The 22771-nt window shown below is 47.7% G+C and overlaps 1 protein-coding gene across 1 annotated transcript in view; it reads right to left on the bottom strand.

Annotated features, from left to right (window-relative positions):
• The window catches only part of LOC143997528 (glutathione S-transferase P 2-like), a 38697-nt gene extending 16799 nt beyond the window's left edge, over nucleotides 1-21898 (bottom strand). Inside the window, exon 1 of the mRNA XM_077493182.1 lies at nucleotides 21846-21898. Within this exon, the coding sequence (XP_077349308.1) occupies nucleotide 21846 (1 nt within the window). The 5' untranslated portion in view covers nucleotides 21847-21898. The remainder of the gene's footprint in view (nucleotides 1-21845) is intronic.
• Nucleotides 21899-22771: the final 873 nt, after the last annotated feature.

Genomic DNA, 22771 nt, shown 5'->3' with positions numbered 1-22771 from the left:
CTGCAGAAGAGGCAGTTTACAGGTGCTATTTTTAGTGCAAAAATGCTTTTAAAACACGCCTGTGTGAAAGTAGCCTAAGGCTTAAAGTGGTGTTGCCACCAAAAAATAAAATAGCTCAAAATTCATTAAAAAAAATAAAAATAATTGTAAACATTTTTTCTTAACTCACCTCTAAATGCCTGTTGCTAGGGGGTCCCTCGTAGTGTGCCTTCTTCAATGCCCGGGCTGGTGACATCACTTCCTCTCGCGCCGCACAGTCACCCGGGACCTGTTACGTGTCCCAGATGACTGTGCGGCGTATCATGGCGCCCGGGGCCGCTCGCGCATGCGCAGTGGGTGCCTGGCTGTGAAGCCACAGCTGGGTGCCCACAGTAAGAATGCTGGTGCTGGGAGCGGGGAGGGGGGCTTCGTTCCCCCGCATCGCTGGACCCTGGGACAGGTAAGTGTCCGATTATTAAAAAAGTCAGCAGTTACAAATACTGCAGCTGCTGACTTTTAATAATTTTTTTTTAGGGGGCACCCCACTTTAATTCATTATTTTGTTTTAAAGTTAGCACAAGGTATGGTACTAATTTTTTCATGCAGACAAAATATCACCATTACATATAATGTATGACAACAAACCATACACACAAAAAAAAAAAAAAATTGCTTCTTCTATATCATAAATATAATTTTACAAAAAATCTAATAACAGTTCATATAATATCTTCAATTATATAAAGTGTTCCGTGTATTCAAAAATACTTCAAGTCCACATGTAACATGAAGAAAAAGACTAAAAATCTCCAAGCAAGCAGATAACATGCTCCACTTTCAGCGTTAGAACCACCACCAAAATCTGTTAAATCACTCACACTCATGCCACAAAGAACTAAGGCAGTTTTGAAAGCAAAAGGGGGTCCAAACTAACAAGGTGTACCTGAGGGCATGGTCTGCAGCAGCATGGAATAGGATGCTAGGGAACAGAGCTCCACCGGCCGTTTATCCTATACCGCATATCCTGTGACCCAGCTAGCAATCAAAGAAAATCACTGCTGCCATACCGAGAACCCTCAGGGAACATGTCACCGGCAAAAAAAAAAACCTGCATCTGCGGTCACAAAACTTGGACAGTACCGGCAACAAGACAGACCCTCAGAGCCAAGATGGCGGCGCCATGCAGGGAGAGGAGACATCCGTAGGCTCAGACATGGCGAAGGTGCTGGAGGCAATTACCACATGCCAGTGTCAGGGCTGGCTTAGCCCTTCCTTCTTTGGGCTGGCTGCTCATCTGTCGGCTAATTGCCAGCTCTCATCTCTCTCCACAGTCACCCAGCTGTTCCTGATCCTACTCATCTGACCTGCCTACTTAAAGCTGTCCAGTTCTCTTCATCGCTGCCTTCGCCTTGGTCACATCACAAGAAACCATCTCCTGTGGTTCTGTTTAAAGACTGGCTTGCTGACATCCCTTCTGGCTCCTTACCCTGCTTGCTGTTGCTCCACTTGGATCCCCGACTTCTGACCTGGCTGATTACCCGATCTGGTTATTGAACTCTGGACTGGCTGGCTCTGGCTATGTTTCGACTACGCTTACTCCATTTACCTTATTTTTTTATTAACAAACAAGTGTGATTTAATTGTACTTCTGTCTCGGTCTGGTTCATGGTTTCTGACAGCCAGGAGGCTGTTACAGCATGCCAGACGACCATTGCAACCCGGATAGAAGAGGTCAAAGTGGACATCTCTTTAGTCCAACAGGACTTCCAGAAACTGCAGGAAAGGGTTACTGAGGTGGAGACCTGGCTGAGTACTGCGGAGGACTCCCTCCCCCCTCTCCAAAACACCACAGCAGACCTACAGATTCAGGTGAGCCAGTAGGATGATATTCAGAACAGACTCGGATGCTGTAATCTCAAATTTATCGGCCTCCCTGAGGGGGTGGAGGGGAGAGACCCCCCACTTTCCTGGAGAAGCTGCTGTGTGTGATACCTATTGGAGGGAAGCGTTCTCACCCACGTTTGTAGTGGAACGAGCACACCACTTGTCGGGCAGACCACTGCCAGTCGGACCACCCCCTCACACTTTTATTGCAAAGTTTCTCAATTTCAGGGACAGAGATGCTATACTTTGCCTCAGTATAGAGAAAAGTATCACCCCCTACGGAAACAAGATGGTCGCCTTTTTCCAGACTTCTCAGCAGAGGTACAGTGCAGAAGACAAACCTGTATGGAAGTCAAGAGGCGCCTTTGCAACAAAAACCATGAAAAAAGCAATGCTCTTCCTGGCCCATCTCCACCTTGAGGGAGAAGACAGAGCACATTTCTTTGAGGATCCTGAGGCCGCCATCATGTGACTGGAGCAGAGGGAAGCACACAGATAAGTAAACATGCTGTTTCTCTTTCCCCTTAACTCTCCCCATGATTCCACTATATTTTTTCCCCTGGGTTTTTCTTCTCGCTTGCCCCCCTGAAACTTTAGCTATTCCCCTTCATATAGCCACATCATGTTTAATACCGCAGGGCCACTGCAGCCGACATTTAATTTGCATTACCGGCTATTGAACAGACTAGCTCTAGCTGCTCCCCTTCACACAGCCGCACCATGCTTGTAATTGGAGGGCCACTGCAGCCGCATGCCCAACATGCTTCTATCCAGCTGCTCTTCTCCAGCCTTTGACTCTTTGGATTACCCTCATGGGATGGTCTTTTAGTTTTGTATACCCAATCCAGGGTCGAATAGACCCACATACCTACCTAAAAAGTGAATGGGCTTTGTTTATCTCCAGTGGAGGAGACTCTCCCTTGGAGAACTCACTATATGCAGTGAGCCAAGTCCTGTAATGTGTAACGGTACACAGCGTAGTTTCTCCCCATTTACCAAAGTTTGCAACCTGACATGGAACGACCTAACCACTGCTGGGCTGAATGTGCTCTTTGCTGTCGCCAGGATAACAAACGCATCAGCCTCAGTGGCCACCTCTGATCCTACTGCTCTAACTTTTCTTCCATAGGTTGGACATTGTTTAAGCCATGTTGGCAGTTAGGGATAAATACCTGCTCCAGTTTGGGAATGTGTAGGGTGGGGTATGGGTTTTAGAATGTCCGTGGAGTTACAGACCCAGTAAAGAGGTCAGCCATATTCACGCTGCTTAAAAAACAGAGGGCGGATGTGGTGGTTCTGGTGGAAACCCACGTGGATGGGACCCATGCTTAAACGTCTATGGATAGGTTGGACTTATCACTCTGTCCACACCACGCATTTCAGGGGGGTGTCGATTTTACACACACTTTGAGCTCCAGGGTTCGGAAATTGATCCAATGGGTAGATACGTGTTCTTAAAAGCAAAACTTCATTGAGATTTGATACTCTTGCTGGCATTTTATGTCCCGCCACTGTTTCACTCCACTATCCTTACTGCTGGATTTCATTTTATGGCTCTGCATCCCAATACTCCAGCTGTATGGTTGGGCTATTTTAAGAATGTTTTAGATCCAGCCATAGATACAATGAGCAGGTCAGCACCCTTACCAGGTGTCCCCCCACCCCACGAGATTCGCTAGGCTCCTAAATGATTTCAAACTAATTGATACGTGGGGGGTCAGAAACCCGCCACGTCACGCCACTCTATGGGGGAAATTTACGAAAGGCAAATCCACTTTGCACTGCAAGTGCAGTCACTCTAAATCTAAGGGGTAGATCTGAAAGGAGTGAAAGCTCTGCTGATTTTATCATCCAATCATGTGCAAGCTAAAATGCTGTTTTTATTTTCCTTGCATGTCCCCCTTGGATCTACAGAGACTTTACTTCCAAGTGCACTTGCAGTGCAAAGTGGATCTTCCTTTAGTAAATAACCCCCTACGTCCCATATAGACCTTATACTGATATCTAAATCACTCCTTCCCAGGCTGTCAGATGTGGGATTTTCTCCTCGATCACTGTCCTTACTAGGCCAAAATCTCTGCCACGCGATCGTCCACATGGTGGCTGAATCCTTTCTGCTTGACATTGTTCCCAGAGGATGACGATCTTTCATCAGACTGGGAGAAATACTTTCTGACTAATGAGGACTCTGCTCCCACTCAGACGGTATGGGAATCATTTAAAAAACCATGCCCGCATGACATTTACCACACGCATCAATAGATTTAAATGAGCATCTGAGATAGCCATGGACAGGGCAGTATATAATCTACGCATGACAGAAAGAGCAGTTCTGGAAGACTCCACTGTAGACAGGGCAAATGGCCTCAAACTATGCTCAAGGACGCTGGACCAATTACATTACGAAAAGTCTAGAAGCAAACTTTTCTTTCATAGACAGAACATTTGAGCATGGGGAGAGGGCCAGGAAGTTATTGGCCTATTTGGTGCATTGTGAGGAGAGACCTCCTGTGGTGATTTCACTGCGCTCCCCGAAAAATGCACTAGAGACTGAGCCCAGCACGGTATTGGATGTGTTTAGAAATTTCTTCATCAATCTGTACACAACCACAGCTTCAAAGGACACGTCTTTAATGGAATCCTTCCTTGAGGAATTAACAATCCTTCAGTTGACCGATGAACAGGTTGAGGAGTTTGAGGCTCAATTAACGGCAGATGAATTTTCTAGGGCCATAGCAGAATCCCCCCCCCCCCCCAAGTCCAAAGCTCTGGGATCGGATGGCATGCCTGTGGAATTTTACTTCACATACTCAGAACTGTTAGTCCCTAAGATACTCTTGATATACAAAATATTTTTTGAAGCTAGCATCATCAAGATTGAGGAGCAATGGGATAGTTACTCAGCATAGGCAGTCTTCAAGGGATCCCATATCTATAGAAAAATAAATCAGTTACATCAGCATCAGGTGCTTGATAGCTGCTGCTGATCCAAGACTGATTAATTTTTATGAATGTGAGCCCATCAATGGAGTCTGTGGACAGGCGCACTCTATGATCCACTACAAACCCTCCAGGAGGACTGGAGGTATAGTGGGGTTGGAGATCCCAGATGAAGAGAAAGGAGAAGTCCGCCTTTTTCTTTGATGTGGGTCTTTCAAGTGTTGTCAACAGACTGCATGGGAGGTCGTCATGTCTGGTCAAGCTTGATGCGCTTCAGACAAAGGTTGCAAACAATAATGGTGTGTGATGCAGTAGGAGGGCTGCCCTTAAGCTGAGCCCTTAGAGCACACCCTGCCTTATTGGAGTTGTGCTTCCTCCTCTCTTCGGCACACAAGTAGAGTGTCAGAGTGACCTCCTCATCCCCTCCCTCCTGATCACTGAAGCAAACTGACTGTCGGTTGCTTGTCCTTCGTGGGCACCCCCTCTCTCTGGGCTCACGTTACTCCCTTCCTTAACCTAAAACCAACATCGGAGCCTTCTAATCACTGCGCATCCTCCATCAGCATGTACCCGACACTGGTCGAATAGTTCGAGAGACTCCTCCGTGAATGATGGTGGGGCTACGGAAGGAGTTACTGTGGACAAGGAGCCAATGGAATAGGCTGCTTTGGGAGCTGCATTGGAAGGCAAACTACTCTGAGCCTGGGTGACAGATGATGAGGATGGCTTTGTTATCCACTCCACCAACTTTTATGCATGTTCTGGCTCAATAACACGGCCAGCAGCAATAAAAAAACAAAAAACTAAAAAAACAAAAAAACAAACAAAAAACAAAGGACAAGCGTGCCCCACGGCCACCTGCAGAGAATGCACCATGTCCGCGACCAACACTGTTGACTGTAGACACAGAACTTGCTTGCCCTCTTTTAGTGGCCTTCCGGACATGATGTTTATTTTGTTTTGCAACACCACACTGCACTGTATTGTGTACACCACCAGAAAAATAGTAACAACTGCACTATGTGTACACCACCAGAAAAGTAATAACAACTGCACTACGGTTGCACTGCATTGTGTAAACCACCAGAATAGTAGTTGCAACTGCACTATATTGCGTAATGTATACACCAGAAAAGTAGCAACAACTGCACTACAGTTGCACTGTATTGTGTAATGTGTACACCACCAGAAAAGTAGTAGCAACTGCACTATTGCTGCGCTGTATTATGTAATATGTACAGCACCTGAATAGTAGCAGCAACTGCACTGTATTATGTACACCACCAGAAAAGTAGTTGCAACTGCACTACGGTCGCACTGTATTGTGTACACCACCATAAAAGTAGTAGAAACAGTACAATATATATCTCTCAAATACACAGCCACTAACTGAATAATTAGGCAGGCAGCCTTACATAGTGTGGGGCGTGGACTTAGTCCCCTGAGCCATGATTAGCCAAAGGCACCCTGCCTTTGGCCAATTACGGCTCTTAGCAGAGGGCGCTGGGATTGGCCAAAGCATTAAGGTCAGGTGCATGCTTTGACCAGTCATATAGCAATGCACTACAACCTCGCAGTGCATTATGGAGTGTTACGTGGGTGCTGGAATTTCCCACGAATGCCGCATAATGTTTGTTCTTCAGAAAGCGGGCAAACACCTGATGTTCGAGTCGAACTCATGTTCGACCCGAACATCAAGCTCATCCCTAGTCATGTACACATATTGCACTCTTCAATAAGGGCTGTCTTTTTTTGGTGTGGATTTATAAGACTATTCTTATATGTATATATTGTTTCACCGTATATTTATAATTTTTTTATTATTAAAAAGGACACTTGTCTTTTATGGACACATTTAAGAGTGCTACTGTGGATTATATTATATGTACATGGTTAGTGATGGACAAACTTCCGACGGGACGTTTCGCGAACGTGAACGTGACCAAAAGTTCACGCCCTGACTATTCAAGGCTGACTGCACGTTGGCCTCATGTAGTGTGTCGTTGCAGCCGTGGACAGAGAGAGAGTGTCATTTAGATTGGGCAGGCAGGCAAATTATTCAGTTAGCTGCAGTGTATTTAATCAGGCAGTCTATTTTTTATATATAGTGATGGACGAACTTCCGATGGGACGTTTCGCGAACGTGAACCACGAACATGACCAAAAGTTTCACGAACCGCAAGGTTCGCAGCAGACCCCATTAACTTTAATGGTAGGCAAACCTTAAAAACCTCCAGGTCATATTTTCAGCCACAAAATACTTACTAGCTGTGCACACATAGTCCCACAACATGGACACTGACATAAACGTATTAAGTGAATCTGGGATCGACGACAAGCATTCTTTTTTTATCTGTGAAATTTTGACAATTCAGGAGCGCATGAAGGCCATGGAGGAGAGGCAAGGTCAGGGCAGGCTATGAAGGGGGTGCAGGAGATGATCAGTGCCAGAGTCAGCACAGCGCAGTCCTGTGCCAGTGTCCCAGTGTGCCAACCTGTGCTTGAGTCCCTCCCTCTGCCCGTCCCTTACCCCCACCTATGCAGGACTCCACTGCGGTGGTCCAGATGTGCCAGTCCAGTGCTGATCCTCAGCCATGGTGCTGGCACTGCCTGCTGATTGGCTTCTCCACTGCCATCTCCCTCACTGTCTGAAACCAGCACCGTGATAGAGATTGAGCACTGACGTCACCAGCACCGAGATAGAGAGCACTGAGACCACACCAGCACCGTGATAGAGAGCACTGAGACCACACCAGCGCCGTGATAGAGAGCACTGAGACCACACCAGCACCGTGATAGAGAGCACTGACACCAGCACTGATACCAGCAACTCGCTGCGGGACCCATAAATATGACACCGCTCAACCTCTTTAAACAGGAGGGTATGGGCATATAGTACGGTGTGCTTTTTTTGTACAAGGAAGTGAGCCAAGGGTAGAAAAAAGGTCAGTGTGCTAGATTAAATAAATTGTTTATAGAGTTATGCATATACATTGTCTACTGGTCACATGTGTTGAATTCCTCCGAGATCCATGCCTTATTCATTTTTATAAATGTGAGGTAGTCAACACTGTCGTGAGCTAGGCGAGTGCACTTATCTGTCACGATCCCCCCTGCTGCGCTGAACGTCCTTTCGGACAGGACACTGGACGAGGGGCAAGCCGACAGTTCCATTGGAAATTGGGCAAGCTCTGGCCAGAGGTCAAGCCTGCCCACCCTGTAGTACAGGGGTTCATCACTTCTCAGAGCGTCCACATCGGCCGTTAACCCGATGTAGTCAGACACCTGTCGGTCTAGGCCAGGGGTGTCCAAACTTTTTTCAAAGTGGGCCGGATTTGATGAAGTGAACATGCCTGAGGGCCGACCATTTTGCCTGACATTCTTTGAACCATTGAAAATTCGGTCTAAGTGTGTCCATCCGAGCACTAATACACAGCCCAACAAGAATTCTCTTGCCTTTGTCGCACTCGTTCCCAACACACAGGCGAATGCTCTGCACTTTAGGGGGCACCGTTAATTCTTAATGGTACCCCACACATTGGAAAATGTAGGGTGCTTTTGGTGCAGTGCAATAAAAAAAAAAAAAACACACAGACACATGTGCGCACACACACATACACGCGCGCGCACACGCGCACACACACATACACGCACACACACACACACAGACACATGTGCACACACACACATACAGACACATGTGCAAACACACATACAGACACATGTGCACACACACATACAGACACATGTGCACACATACAGACACATGTGCGCACACACACACATACAGACACATGTGCACACACACATACAGACACATATGCACACACACATACAGACACATGTGCGCACACACACACACATACAGACACATGTGCGCACACACACACATACAGACACATGTGCGCACACACACACATACAGACACATGTGCACACACACACACATACAGACACATGTGCACACACACATACAGACACATGTGCACACACACATACAGACACATACACACATACAGACACATGTGCACACACACACATACAGACACATGTGCACACACACACATACAGACACATGTGCACACACACACATACAGACACATGTGCACACACACATACAGACACATGTGCGCACACACATACAGACACATGTGCGCACACACACACATACAGACACATGTGTGCACACACACACATACAGACACATGTGCACACACACACACATACAGACACATGTGCACACGCACACACATACAGACACATGTGCACACGCACACACATACAGACACATGTGCACACACACACACATGTGCACACACACATACAGACACATGTGCACACACACACATACAGACACATGTGCACACACACAGACACATGTGCACACACACATACAGACACATGTGCACACACACATACAGACACATGTGCGCACACACACACACAGACACATGTGCACATACACACATACAGACACATGTGCACACACACACATACAGACACATGTGCACACACACATACAGACACATGTGCGCACACACACACACAGACACATGTGCACACACACATACAGACACATGTGCACACACACAGACACATGTGCACTCACACAGACACATGTGCACTCACACACATACAGACACATGTGCACACACACATACAGACACATGTGCACATACACACACACATACAGACATACACACAAATACAGACACATGCATACACATACATACATACACACACATGAATAAAGGCTTTTTTAACACGAATCTAGCTTGTAGTACAGTACCTTTGCAGCTTCCTCATTCAGCCGGGTACTGCACTGTAGGGGGAAGCAGAGAGCACAGCACAATCCTCTGTACTTTACTTTCACTTTTGAAGCTCACGGAGCTTCTCACAGTGCCGGGGATCGGCTGATCTGACAGCCCTGCTCCCATGGCACAATAAATTGAGAAAGAGCAGGCGGGCCGTTCAAAACCGGACCGCGGGCCGCAACTGGCCCGCGGGCCGGACTTTGGACATGCCTGGTCTAGGCGTTCCCTGATGCTGGATCCGGATGAGACCTGTCGATGGGTCAGCTGAAAGAATGACCTCATATCAGAAGTCACCAACACATCTTCAAACCGCCCTCTTCTTGCAGGCCCTGTTGGAGTGGTACCTGTAACTCTCTCTGTGAGTGAGAATTCCTCCTCTGCCAGCACACGCAAAAGCAGAATGCAGCATTTCTCAAAGCAAAGCCTGTAAGTGCTCCATTCTGACAGCCCTCTGTGATGGTGATAACATTTCCACCATTTTGTGTTTGTACCGGGGGTCTAAGCATGTTGCCACCCAGTACTGGTCCTTGACCTTTATGCTTTTTATACGGGGGTCCCTGTTAAAACACTGGAGCATGAAGGCCCCCCCATTTGCACCAAACTGGAAGCGGTGTGGTGGCCTTGCTCCTGCTCATCATCCAGGATAATGTCATCCTCCTCGTTCTCCTCTCCCCATCCATGCACAACAGGGATCCCAGAAAGGTTTAAAGCATGCTCTTCTTGCTCCTCCTCATGCGCCCCGGCACCATCCTCCTCTGATTCCTCTTCAGACTCCTGTTGTTGACTTGTCTCAGATAGGAGTAGCCCCCCCCCCCGGAATTCATCCAGCATTGTGACTTCCTCATCTTCCTGCTCCTGCTCCTCCACGGCTTGATCAATGACATAATGCACTGCAATGCACGCTCCATAAAGATGCGCGACCAAGTTTAAGACGTGTGCCATGCATGGCACGTGTGTAATTTTGCCCTGTTTCAGTGTGCTAAGCAGATTGGCACTGCTGTCACACACCACTTTACCAACTGTCAAATTGAGCGGTGTTAGCCACTGATCTGCCTGTGAACGCAGAGCTGAAAAGAGTGCAGGGCCAGTGTGGCTCTTGGCTTCCAGGCACAACATGGCAATGTCTCACCTGGCATGTTGAATAGGTTCTGGGGATCTTGGGTGGCGCAGCGGAAGAGACACTAGCAGCGGAAAAGGAAGAGTCAGCTGAGGAGTAGGAGGGAGGAGGATGGAGTAGGAGGAGGAGGAGGAGAAGAAGAGCCAGGCCTGCATGCAATCCATGGCGGTAAAACCAAATCTACACGGGTGCCACGGGTTACATGCTTGACGGCTGTCAGAAGGTTCACCCAGTGGGCAGTAAAAGTTATATACCTTCCCTGCCAGTGTTTGCTAGACCACGTGTCTGTGGTCAGATGTATCTTGGCACTGACACTCTGTGCCAGAGATGCATTCATTTGCCGCTGAACATGGCCATATAGCTCTGGGATGCCCTTCTGTGAGAAATACTTCCTTCCTGGGAACTTAAATTGTGGTGTTCCAGTGGCCACAAATTTTCAAAAGGCCTCCGAGTCCACCAGTTTATATGGCAGTAGTTGGCGGGCTATCAGTTCTGACGAGCCAGCCGTCAACCGTTGGGCAAGAGGGTTATCTGGCGTCATTTTTTTTACGCTCGAACGTTTGGCCCATGGAAGCCTGCCTTTTTCCAGAAAAACGTGAGGACGGCATGATGGAAGGTGGAGTGGAGGAAAATTTGCGAGGAGAGAGGAGAAGGAGAAGTAGAAGATGAGGCTGGATGGTGAGAGCCTGGAGTGTGGCTTTGTGGGTTCCGTTGCTCCCACTGGGCTCACTGATGGCAGCTCATGTGCCTTCTTAAGGCGGTCATCCCTAGGTGAGTGTTGGGCTTACCGCAACTTATGCGTTGACTGCAAAGGCTGCAGATGGCAACACTATTGTCAGCAGCAGACACATTAAAAAAAGCCCACACTGCGAAGCCATGTGCCGGCATCCTGGGAGCACCAGATGTGACCGTACATGGTTGATGCCTCGCTCCTGATACATTAGCAGTCTGGTTTGTTCCTCCTGTGCAATGTAAGTTCTGCCTGCTTCTCCTCCCTATCTGCTGGTCCAGATCTTTCTCTGAACTCCCCTCCTCTTCCTCTCTTGTGGGCACCCACGTGACATCACTAGACACGTCATCATCGACGTCACCTTCCCCACCGCTATAATTAGAGAACTCGGAGTAGGCAGCAACACCAGGGAACCAACCTCCTCCTTGGGCTGATCTGGGTACTGTCGTCAGACTGCTGAGTGGCGGTTGTTGCTACCCCTCTTCCTAATCCAATGCCAAGAGTGGCTGCGCATCGGCAATGTCTTGTGATAGATCGGTATATGGTGGTGGTGGTGTTGGTGGTAGTGTCTTTGGGGGTGCACACAGCAGAGAGTGAAGAGGAGGGTGCAGATCGAGAGGATGAGGAGAGTGCAAAAGAGTAAGGCTGAGTGAGCCACTCAATCAAGTCTGGTGCGTCCTTTGACGTAATCGAACGCACCTTCTGCAATTTGCCACTTTGGCTCAAGCCTGTTGCTCCTGCCCTACCCCTACCACCCCTGCGGAAGGGCCTGCCTCTTCCTCTGCCTGTCATTTTTTAAATGACCCTGTGACAAAAGTCTCTAGAGAAGTGCAGTATGTATGTGGAAGAAGGTATAGAACACTCCACTTCAATCTGAAGTTTTGGGGGGCCACTGGTCTATCACATCAGTTAAACTTTTTTCTAATTGCGTTTGTCACTCTTTGTAGTATCGCTGCAGAACCGCTCAGCAGTCACAATGCTGCACAGTGAAAATGCACTATACTATGCTTTCTATGTTTGCAAGTATTTTATATGTGTATTACACCCCTATATACTGCACACCAAATAGTACACCTATACCAGTCCTTAAAAGGACCTTTGTGGACCTAATAGTAGCTAGCTAGTAGCTAGTGAATTGCAGACTGTCCCTGCTGCAAACACCAAACTGTCCCTCCCTACACTGAGAAACGACAGCTGCAGAATCGGTCAGCAGCACTGCATGCAGTGCACTATAATATACTTTCTATATTTGAAAGAAAGTATATTATACGTGTACAACCCTATATACTGTACACCTATTCCAGGCCTTAAAAGGACCTTTGTGGACCTAGGAGCTAGTGATTTGCAGACTGTCCCTGCTCCAAACACCAAACTATCCCTCAGTCCCTACACTGATAAAAGACAGTTGCAGAATCAGTCAGCACCTTTTCTTCAAGCCAAACCCGAACACTTTTCTGGCGCGCTGCATTTTTCTTTCTAGTTATCACTATATAGACAATAGGATTGTAAAAGACCTTGGATACATTTAGGTGGCTTAAAGAGTAGTAACATAGTGTGCTGTGAACAGAGGGTGTAGCAACATTGCATTAACCATGGAAGGGGCCTAAATGAAACCCACCCTACCGACTAAAAACCTTACTATCCACTGCACCCTTCCACTGACATTTCAAAAGTAGCCCATCCTACCTATAACCCACACTATCAACACCACACCAAAGTGGCCCATTCTGTCTCAACACTCCAAATCAGTCCATCATATCTAAGGCACCCCAGTGGGATGGAGAGGGGGACAGTGGGATGGAGAGGGGGACAGTGGGATGGACAGAGTGGGCAGTGGGATGGACAGAGTGGGCAGTGGGATGGACAGAGTGGGCAGTGGGATGGACAGAGTGGGCAGTGAGATGGACAGAGTGGACAGTGGGATGGACAGGGGGGCAGTGGGATGGACAGGGGGATGGCTAGGGGACAGTGGGATGGCTAGGGGACAGTGGGATGGATAGGGGGATGGCTAGGGGACAGTGGGATGGCTAGGGGACAGTGGGATGGATAGGGGGATGGCTAGGGGACAGTGGGATGGATAGGGGACAGTGGGATGGCTAGGGGACAGTGGGATGGCTAGGGGACAGTGGGATGGATAGGGGGGTGGCTAGGGGACAGTGGGATGGATAGGGGGACGGATAGGGGGACAGTGGGATGTACAGGGGGATGGATAGGGGGACAGTGGGGTGTACAGGGGGACAGTGGGATGTACAAGGGGATGGATAGGGGGACAGTGGGATGGACAGGGAGACAGTGGGATGGACAGGGAGACAGTGGGATGGACAGGGAGACAGTGGGATGGATTGGGGGATGGATAGGGGACAGTGGGATGGATGGGGGACTGTGGGATGGATAGGGGGACAGTGGGATGGATAGGGGGACAGTGGGATGGATAGGGGGATGGATAGGGGACAGTGGGATGGATGGGGGACAGTGGGATGGATGGGGGACAGTTGGATGGATGGGGGACAGTGGTGCTCAGTGATGGACTGTACATACCTCTCTCCTGCTGTCCCATTCTGTAAGCTGTGGATTGCGCTTGATCCCTGTACACTGGCTGCTCCTTCTGCTGGGCTCCTGCAAGAGTGCTGCATTGACAGGGGTGAGAGAGGGTCAGGGTGGCCGCTGCTGTGCTCTGCATGCAGAGAGGGAGTGAGGGAGCTGGAATTAGGGGGCGGAGCGCAGGTGAACCGAGGATCGGCAAGCGTCATTGGTTGCTAGGACACTGGTCATAGCTGCCAATGACTTCAAAGTAGATAATGCGGGAAGGGGGGGGGCGGCAGACGTAGGGCGGGAGAGAAGAAAGTTGGACACAGAGGCGCCCGGGTTTCCAGGGAACAGAAACCCGGGCACAAGTTGCCAGACCCGTACTGTCCGGGTCAATCCCGTAGGGGTGGCAACCCTAGTCAGCACTCAGCAGCACAGCAGTGCACCATAATATACTTTCTATATTTGAAAGAAAGCATAATATAAGTGTATTACAACCCTATATACTGTACACCTATACCAGTCCTTAAAAGGACTTTTGTGGACCTAATAGTAATATCTAGTGATTAAACTGACTGTCCCTGCTCCAGACAGCGTCCTTTCCCTACACTGACAAAAGACAGAATGTAAAATGGCTGCCAGATCAGGTCTATTTATCAGGTAGGGGGTATGTCCAATTATCCATGTGCTGAAAAGTCTCAATTGGCTGTCCTGTGCCCCATGATGGATGTGTCATGGGTCAAAGTTCTTCACAATGTAAACGCATATGTCCGCCGCACGAACAGAGCCAGAAGTGTGCCGGTTTGGCGAATTGCGAACAAGCAAAATTTGCCGCGAACCGACCGCCGGGCGAACCGCAAGGCCATCTCTATACATGGTTATATATTTATGTTTTTCATCTTTGTCATGTTTATGTTATTAAGTAGCAGCACTATTTTTGAATTCTAAAGTGCATTGTTTTTGTATTTACACATTACATATAGTTAGGTACATATTTAACCCTTTGATCGCCCTAGATGTTAGCCCCTTCCCAGCCATGTCATTAGTACGGTGATAGTGTATTATATTATCATTGATCACTGTATTAATGTCACTGGTGATGTCAGTGGCAGTTAGTCAGTTCCCCCCCAGCATTAGATTGACCGCCTCACTATTGCAGTCCCGTTTTAAGTCACAGATCACTGCCATTGGTAGTACTGTATAAAAAATAAAAATAATGAAAAATAAAATGTATATATATATATATATATATATATATATATATATATATATAAAAAATAATCAATTTTGTTTGGGTACAATGTTTCCTGACCACGTAATTACCAGTTAAAAGTAGTGCAGTACTGAAAGAGGGATTCCACCTACAAAAAAAATATTAAAAGCCAGCAGCTATAAATAATACAGCTGCTGACTTTTATTAAATGGACACTCACCTGTCCCGGGTTCCAGCGGTGCTGGCAACCGAGGCCGATCGATCGCTCGGCTCTCGGCTGCTGCCGCCACCATTCTAGGTGAGGGAATCAGGAAGTGAAGCGAATCGGTTCCCTACTGCGCATGTGCGAGTCGCGCAGCGCAATAGGAATTCTCTGCGCTGTCTCTGAGACCCGTGTGTGTCCCAGCAGACAGCGCGGCAGGACAGGAAATAGCGTAGACTCCAATGGGAGTCTATGCCCGGAAGTGGGTGTAAATACCTGTCTTTGACAGGTATCTCCACCCCCCTCCCCCCTGAAAGGTGCCAATTGTGACACCGGAGGGGGGGAGGGTTCCAATCAGCGGAGGTTCCACTTTAGGGTGGAACCCCCGCTTGAATAGCAAAAATTTACCTGGTCACGAAGAGGGTAAAATCTTCTGGAGCTGAAGTGGTTAAAATACCTGCAATGTACATTGATCACCCAGAGGAATTTTTTTTCTCCTGACATTAGTGGAGTTATGCCCTGTACACATGGTCGGACAAAATGCGCCTGATTTTTTCAGAAGGATTTTGGCCCAAACTTGTCTTGCATCCACATGGACGCACAAAGTTGTCAGAAAATCCAATTGTTCAGAACGGAGTGGCATAGAACACGTACGACAGGGCTATAAAGAGGCCAGTAGCCAATAGGTTTCATCTCGTAATCTATTCTGAGCATGCGTGGCCCTTTGTGTTGGAATTGTCTGCACACAATCGGAATTTAAACGATCGGATTTTGTTGTCGGAAAATTTTAAATCCTGATCTCAAACTTTGAGTGTCGGAAATTCCGACAGAAAAAGTCTGATGGAGCCCATACACGATCGGAATTTCCGACAACACAGTCCGATCAAACATTTTCCGTTGGAAAGTCCAACCGTGTGTACGGAACATTACTCTTCAACGAAGATGTCCGTTTGATTTTTTAACTTAAAACGTATTTAGGGTATGTTGTGTGTTATTACTTTGTATAAAATATGGGTGTTCGCCCGTTCGGCGAAGCCAGAACTTTGTGGGGTGTTCGCGCCATATTCGTGTGGCACTCACTGCCCACAATGCACTGCGGCATTGCAGTGTATTGCTGGCTGATGATTGGCCAAGCATGCACTGTGACCCCGCATGCTTGGCCAATCACGGCGCCAGCAGCGAGGCGAGCCATAATTGGCCACAGACAGAATGCCTGTGGCCAATTATAGCTCAGGGGGTTTAGTACACACCCCACACTATATAAGGCCCCCTACATGGTGGCCTTGTGTAGTGTGTTGCGGTGTTCATAAATAGACAGATCAGCAGGGACAGTGTCTTTATTTCTTGTGAACCTAGTGCAATTACAGTCGGTGTATTGTGTCCCCTGCACAGTGTACATCTGAAGCTACCCCAATTGCTGGTGTTCTCATCTCCCTGCAGGCCATTAGTATGTCTGGAAGGCCAACAAGGAGAGGCAGACAGCCATGAGCCAATAAAAGAGGGCAAGCAGGCTCTGTGTCTAGAGGCAACAGTGCGGGTCGTGGACGTGGTGCATCATCATCAGCACGTGGCCATGGGACGCGCTTGTCCTTATTTTTGGCAGCTGGACATGTTGAGCCGCAACATGCCAAAGACTTGGTACAGTTGATGGCCAAGCCCTCCTCATCCTCTCACCCAGGCTCAGGGTACTGGCAAAGCAGCTGCCAACACAGCCTCTTCCCTCGTCTCAATGGCATCAGTCACTCCTTCCCTAGCCCCACCATGTCCTCCTGAGGAGTCCCCTGAACTGTTTGAGCACAGTGTTGGGTACATGCTCCAGGAGGATACCCAACATTTTGAAGGCTCTGATGAAGATACCGAGCTAGAGGAAGGCAGTAGCATGAGCCCAGAGAGAAGGGATACTCAAGAAGGACAGCAATCTGGCAGTCATGTTCCACCAGCTGCCAGGTTTGCTCCAGTGATGAAGAGGGAGGGGATGATGAGGTCACCGACTCCACGTGGGTGCCTGATAGGAGGGAGGAGGAGTAGGCACATCTCCAAGGAGGCAGGATGCCCTTCAGAGGCCATCTTAAGGGCAGCACACCGACTGAATCACACCGCAGAGCTCTGCCTGTGGAGGGCGCTGCCTCTGCGCGTTATTCCAAAAGTTCTTTGGTGTGGGCTTTGAGACGAGTGCATCAGATCGCACTGCTGCTATTTGCAACATATGTCTCAAGCATATCTCATGTGGCCAAAACATCAACCGCTTGGGCACCACATGCTTGACCAGACATATGTTGACCTGTCATGCAGTTCATTGGCAAGCATACCTTAAAGGCCCACACCAAAGAACAAAGCGGACCTCTCCTTTCTCCTCATCAGCTGGGATCTCCAACCCCACTATACCTTCAGTCTTCTCTGAAACCTGCACTGAGAGGAATGAAGGTGTAGAATTGGGTGTGTCACAGCCAAGTACTTGTGGGCACTCTGCTAGCAGTACACCGACGTCCAATTGTACCAGGCAAATTTCCCTGCCCCAGCTACTGTACCGTCGAAGGAAGTTCACTCCCAAGCCATTCACATGCCCAGCGGTTGAATGCAAGCTTGGCTAAACTGCTAGCACTTCAACTGCTGCCTTTTCAGTTGGTAGACTCGGCCCCCTTCCGTGAGTTTATGCAATGTGCGGTTCCTCATAAGCAGGTTCCCAAACACCACTTTTTCTCACCGAAGGCGATTCCGGCTCTCTAGTGGCATGTGGAAGGCAATGTCCATGCCTCTCGGGACAGGGTGGTCAGCGGTAAGGTGAATATTATAGCTGACTCATGGTCCAGCAGGCATGGACAGGGACATTACTTATCTTTCAAGGCGCATTGGGTGACTCTTCTAGCAGCTGGGAAGGATGCAGGACAAGGTGCAGTAGTGTTGGAGGTTGTCCCACTACCCCGCCTCCAAAATGCTACTATTGGTTGTGACACACCTCTCTCCTCCATCCCCTCCTCTTCTTTCTCCATGGCCGCTTTGTCCTCGGAACCAGCGGTGCTTTGTAGGCATTCAAGGGGCTACGCAAGTATGCAGGCAAAAAGATGCCATGCTGTCCTTGCACTGGTGTGCTTGGGGGACAGGAGCCACACAGGGGCAGGCTGAGAGGTTGTTGACGCCACACCAGCTTAAGCCAGGAATGGTGCTTTGCGACAATGGCACCAACCTCCTCTCCACCCTCCCACAGGGATAATTGACACATGTGCCCTGTCTGGCTCAACTTGGTGGTGCAGCGGTTCTTGGGCAGGTACCTGGGCTTACAGGATGTCCTGAGGCAGGCCAGGAAAGTCTGTGTTCATTTCTGCTGGTCATATAATGCCAGTGCTCGGCTGGCTGAGCTCCAAAAAGGAGTTCAACCTGTCCAAGAACCGCCTAATCTGTGACATGCCCACCAGGTGGAACTCAACGTTGGCCATGCTGCAGTAGCTGCACACGCAGCAGAGGGCCATCAATGAGTACCTGTGTGACTACGGCACCAGGACAGGGTCAGGGGGGAGCTCGGTCACCCCCCCCCACGCCAGTGGGCCATGATCAGGGATGCATGCACTGTTCTGTCACCATTTGAGGAGGTCACGAGGATGGTGAGCAGTGACACTGTACCTCTTGTCCACCTGTTGGAGCATACGCTGCATGGAATAATAGACAGGGCACTTGAGGCAGAACAGAGGCAGGAAGAGGAGGACTTCCTTGCCTCTCAAGGCCCCCTTTATCCAGACAGTGTTCCTGCTGTCCCACCGATCCCACAGGAAGAGGATGTGGAGGAGGGCGGCGACGAGGGCAGCATGGAGGTAGAGCCTGGCACTCAGCATCAGCAGTCTTTTAGGGATGATTTACAGTGCCAAGAAACCCGTGGACTTGTACGTGGCTGGGAGGTGGTGGCTGGGAGGTGGTGGCTGCAGATCATGTCATCCTTAGTGACCCAGAGGACTCCGGACCGAATGCCTCAGCTAACCTACGCTGCATAGCCTCCCTGATCCTGCAAAACCTGCGGAAGAATCCTCATATTCAGTGGATCAAGGAGAGGGATCATTACTGGCTGGCAACTCTCCTTGATCCACGGTACAAGGGTAAGGTTGCGGACCTCATCTTGCCATCGCAGAGGCAGCAGAGGATGAGACATCTCCGGAAGGCCTTGCAGAAAGGTCTGTGCAATGCGTTCCCAGAAACTGGGAGGTTACAAATTCCTTGTCCTGGACAAAGTGTTTCTGAGGCTTCAGTCAGTCACAGAAGGAGAAGGTGGCCGCCTGACCGTTGCGTTCAGACAATTTATTAGTCTGCAGCCCCAAGCCATGATTGGTTCCAGCAACCATCGCCAGCGTCTGATTTACATGGTGCAGGAATACCTAGGAGCAAGATCAGACTTGGACACCTTTCCCACTGTAAATCCTCTGGGTTACTGGATCTTGAGGATGGATCACTGGCCAGAGCTTGCACAGTATGCAAATGAGCTACCGGCCTGTCCATCATCCAGCGCTTTTTCAGAACGCATATTCAGTGCTGTTGGAGGCTTTCTAACCGATCACAGGGTGCATCTGTCCACCGATTCGGTTGATCGACTGACCTTCATACAGATGAATCAGTCTTGGATCACCAACAGCTTCCAAGCACCTGCAGCTGATGTAACCGAATTATTTTTGTGAAATGTCACATCCCTTCAAGACTGCCTATGCTGATGCTGACTGACTATCCTCTTCCTCCTCAATGATCCAGCTGATAGCTTGGAACAACATTTTTGGTTCTGAGCGCCACCACCAGTGGCTAAGGCCCAATTTTTCAGCCCCTGTTTAACAAGGGCATGTAATTACAATTTTTGATGCAATATTTCACAGCAGGGCCCGTTCCAGCGCCCACCGAGAGTAACTGAGAACTTAGTGTTGTGGCACCAGCACCACCACAGGCCCAATTTTTCTACCACTGTTCAACAATGGCATGTAATTACAATTCTTGTTATAATAGTTCACAGCAGGGCGTTCAAACGCCCACCAAGAGTAACTGTGAGGGCTTACAGTGTTGTGGCAACACCAACACCTTAGGCCCAAAAATTCTGCAGAGCATATAGGGCAGGTCCCTACTTTCAAACATCCAACTTACAAACGTCTCCTACTTGCAAACGGAAGGAGACAACAGGAAGTGAGATGAAATAAGACAGACGGGCCAAAAAAAGATTATACAGGGGTCTTAACCATTCCCTATGTTTTCCAAAAAGCTTAAAAAAAAGATTTTTGGACTGGAGCTACACTTTAAAAATTTACCAGTTTAAAATTACAAACAGATTCTACTTAACACAACAAACCTACACAGTCCCTGTCTTGTTTGCACCACCTGTATACTGCTGTTCTGAGTATATAGGGCCTGGGGGCCCCACACCTTTTTTTTTGTGTACGGGGTTCCCCTTAATATCAATACAAGACCCAAATGAGCTGGTAATGGGCAGGGGGAGGGCTACCATGCCATTTTTCTCATGGATTTAAATCCGTATTGCCAGAACCAGACATTACTTCAAAACCGCAAGCAGTTTTAAATTACTTCTTTTCCGTTAGAAAATGTCATTTTGTTCAGGGACTGTTCTAAACACGGTAAACACTTGCCACTTCACAGGCATACTATAGACACCCCCCAGGCAATATATTTAAAAGGAATATTTCACTTTTTTCACTTTAAGCGTCATTAAAATCACTGCTCCCAAAAAATTGCAGTTTTTAAACGTTTTTTTTTTGCATTGATACATGTCCTCCAAACCCTTTTTAGGACAAAAACTTGCATATTAGCCTTTAAAATGAGCACTTTTTATTTTAAACGTTCGAGTCCCATAGACTTTAATGGGGTTCTAAAGTTTTTCGGTCCGTTTGCAGGTTCTGGTGCGGGGTGTTTGGCTTATCCCTACTTCCAACCTTAAGACCCTGAGTTGTTAGGGGACTACTGGCATATCTAAACTCATATGTCCCAGATTAGGTAGCCCTGTTCACCACTAATGCTATTATATGATCCTTTGTGAGCACCACTTACATGCGTATTACTCTGCTTCTGCTCCTGAGGGTTCTATTTCATATTGTCTCATCACTTTGCAGCTTTTTCATTATACAGATTTCAGATGAATTTGCCTCCCTATCCTTCCTTTAAGCCCCCACCCTTGTTGAGCCCTTGTTTATGTGATATATTTGCACAGTATACAGAGTCTGTGTTTAAGGCTCTCTAGTTCTGTAATTCATGCCTGTACCTATTTTGTCATTGTGAAAAATCAACAAATATAAAAAAATAAAATAAAACAAAACTGCCTACACTACATCAAAAACTCCCACTTAAGAGCTTGAAAAAACAAAAAGGAAAATGGTTTGAGTCCTAAGATCTCCTAGCTCACAAAACAGAAACAAAAGTTAAAAAGGAGGTGGGTATTCTATTATGCCTCTTGACATATTTACTTACTGCTAGTCTTGATTGACCGGTGTGCTGGTTTAAGAGAGTGACTGTCTGTGACAGGTTTTTATTGAAAACTGTATGCTGAGTCATTATGACTTTCATTAACAAAGGGAGAGAGGGGAGGGACACTGTGGTTATAGTACACTGGTTGAAATAGGAGAAGGTAGATTCTGTATGTGTACATATAATATAGGTACTAGTTTTATTTGTTTAAAGCAGGAACAAAAAAAAAAAGCAACCCAGAGAGGATCCGCTTCAGTCAATAAGTTAACTGCTAATGTAATCGAGGGACTTCCATTCTTTAGTGTTCCTGGACAAGGGTTTAGGTACAAGGGATGCCAGACAATGTGCAAGGTATCAATTGTACACGGAAGGCCGCGCTTATGGAATAGGTCACAGTCAAACAGGGATATATGTGAATGCCTGTGCCTCCCCCAGGTTCTATTGATAATGTATTACTAGTTTCAGTTTTTATAAGGTATAACAATGTAGAAAATACATATATAAAAAATACATATATAAAAATATAAAAATTGGACCTGTTTATATTAATCGCTATGAGGTTGCTGCCTCCCTAAGAACACAATCTGCAAACCAGATTATGTTTAAAATTGAATAGTAATGATGGGCTAATGGCGCTACCTCAAACCTTATATTACCTTTTATCTTCCCTATAGGTTCTGTGCAACCCAATATGTGTTTGTAATAATGTCCCAATTTTTTGTGTTTATGTCCAACTAATTTTTTGTTAACCCAAATTCAACCACGTGCCACTACAAACTAGTTATGTTGATTACCCTACGTTGAATAACCTCGAACAAGGTGGACACGTTCAGTTATTCACTAACGTGATCAATCAATCAATCAGAATCCCAAAGGGATAATTAATAAATAAATTAAACCCTAAAGCACCCAAAACCACATATGAAATC

The sequence above is a fragment of the Lithobates pipiens genome, unplaced genomic scaffold (genome assembly GCF_037356315.1).
Source record: "Lithobates pipiens isolate NorthernLeopardFrog02 unplaced genomic scaffold, aLitPip1_a1.2 Scaffold_19, whole genome shotgun sequence".
In the NCBI taxonomy this organism is placed as follows: Eukaryota; Metazoa; Chordata; class Amphibia; order Anura; family Ranidae; genus Lithobates; species Lithobates pipiens.
This window is presented reverse-complemented; position numbering and strand designations above follow the sequence as displayed.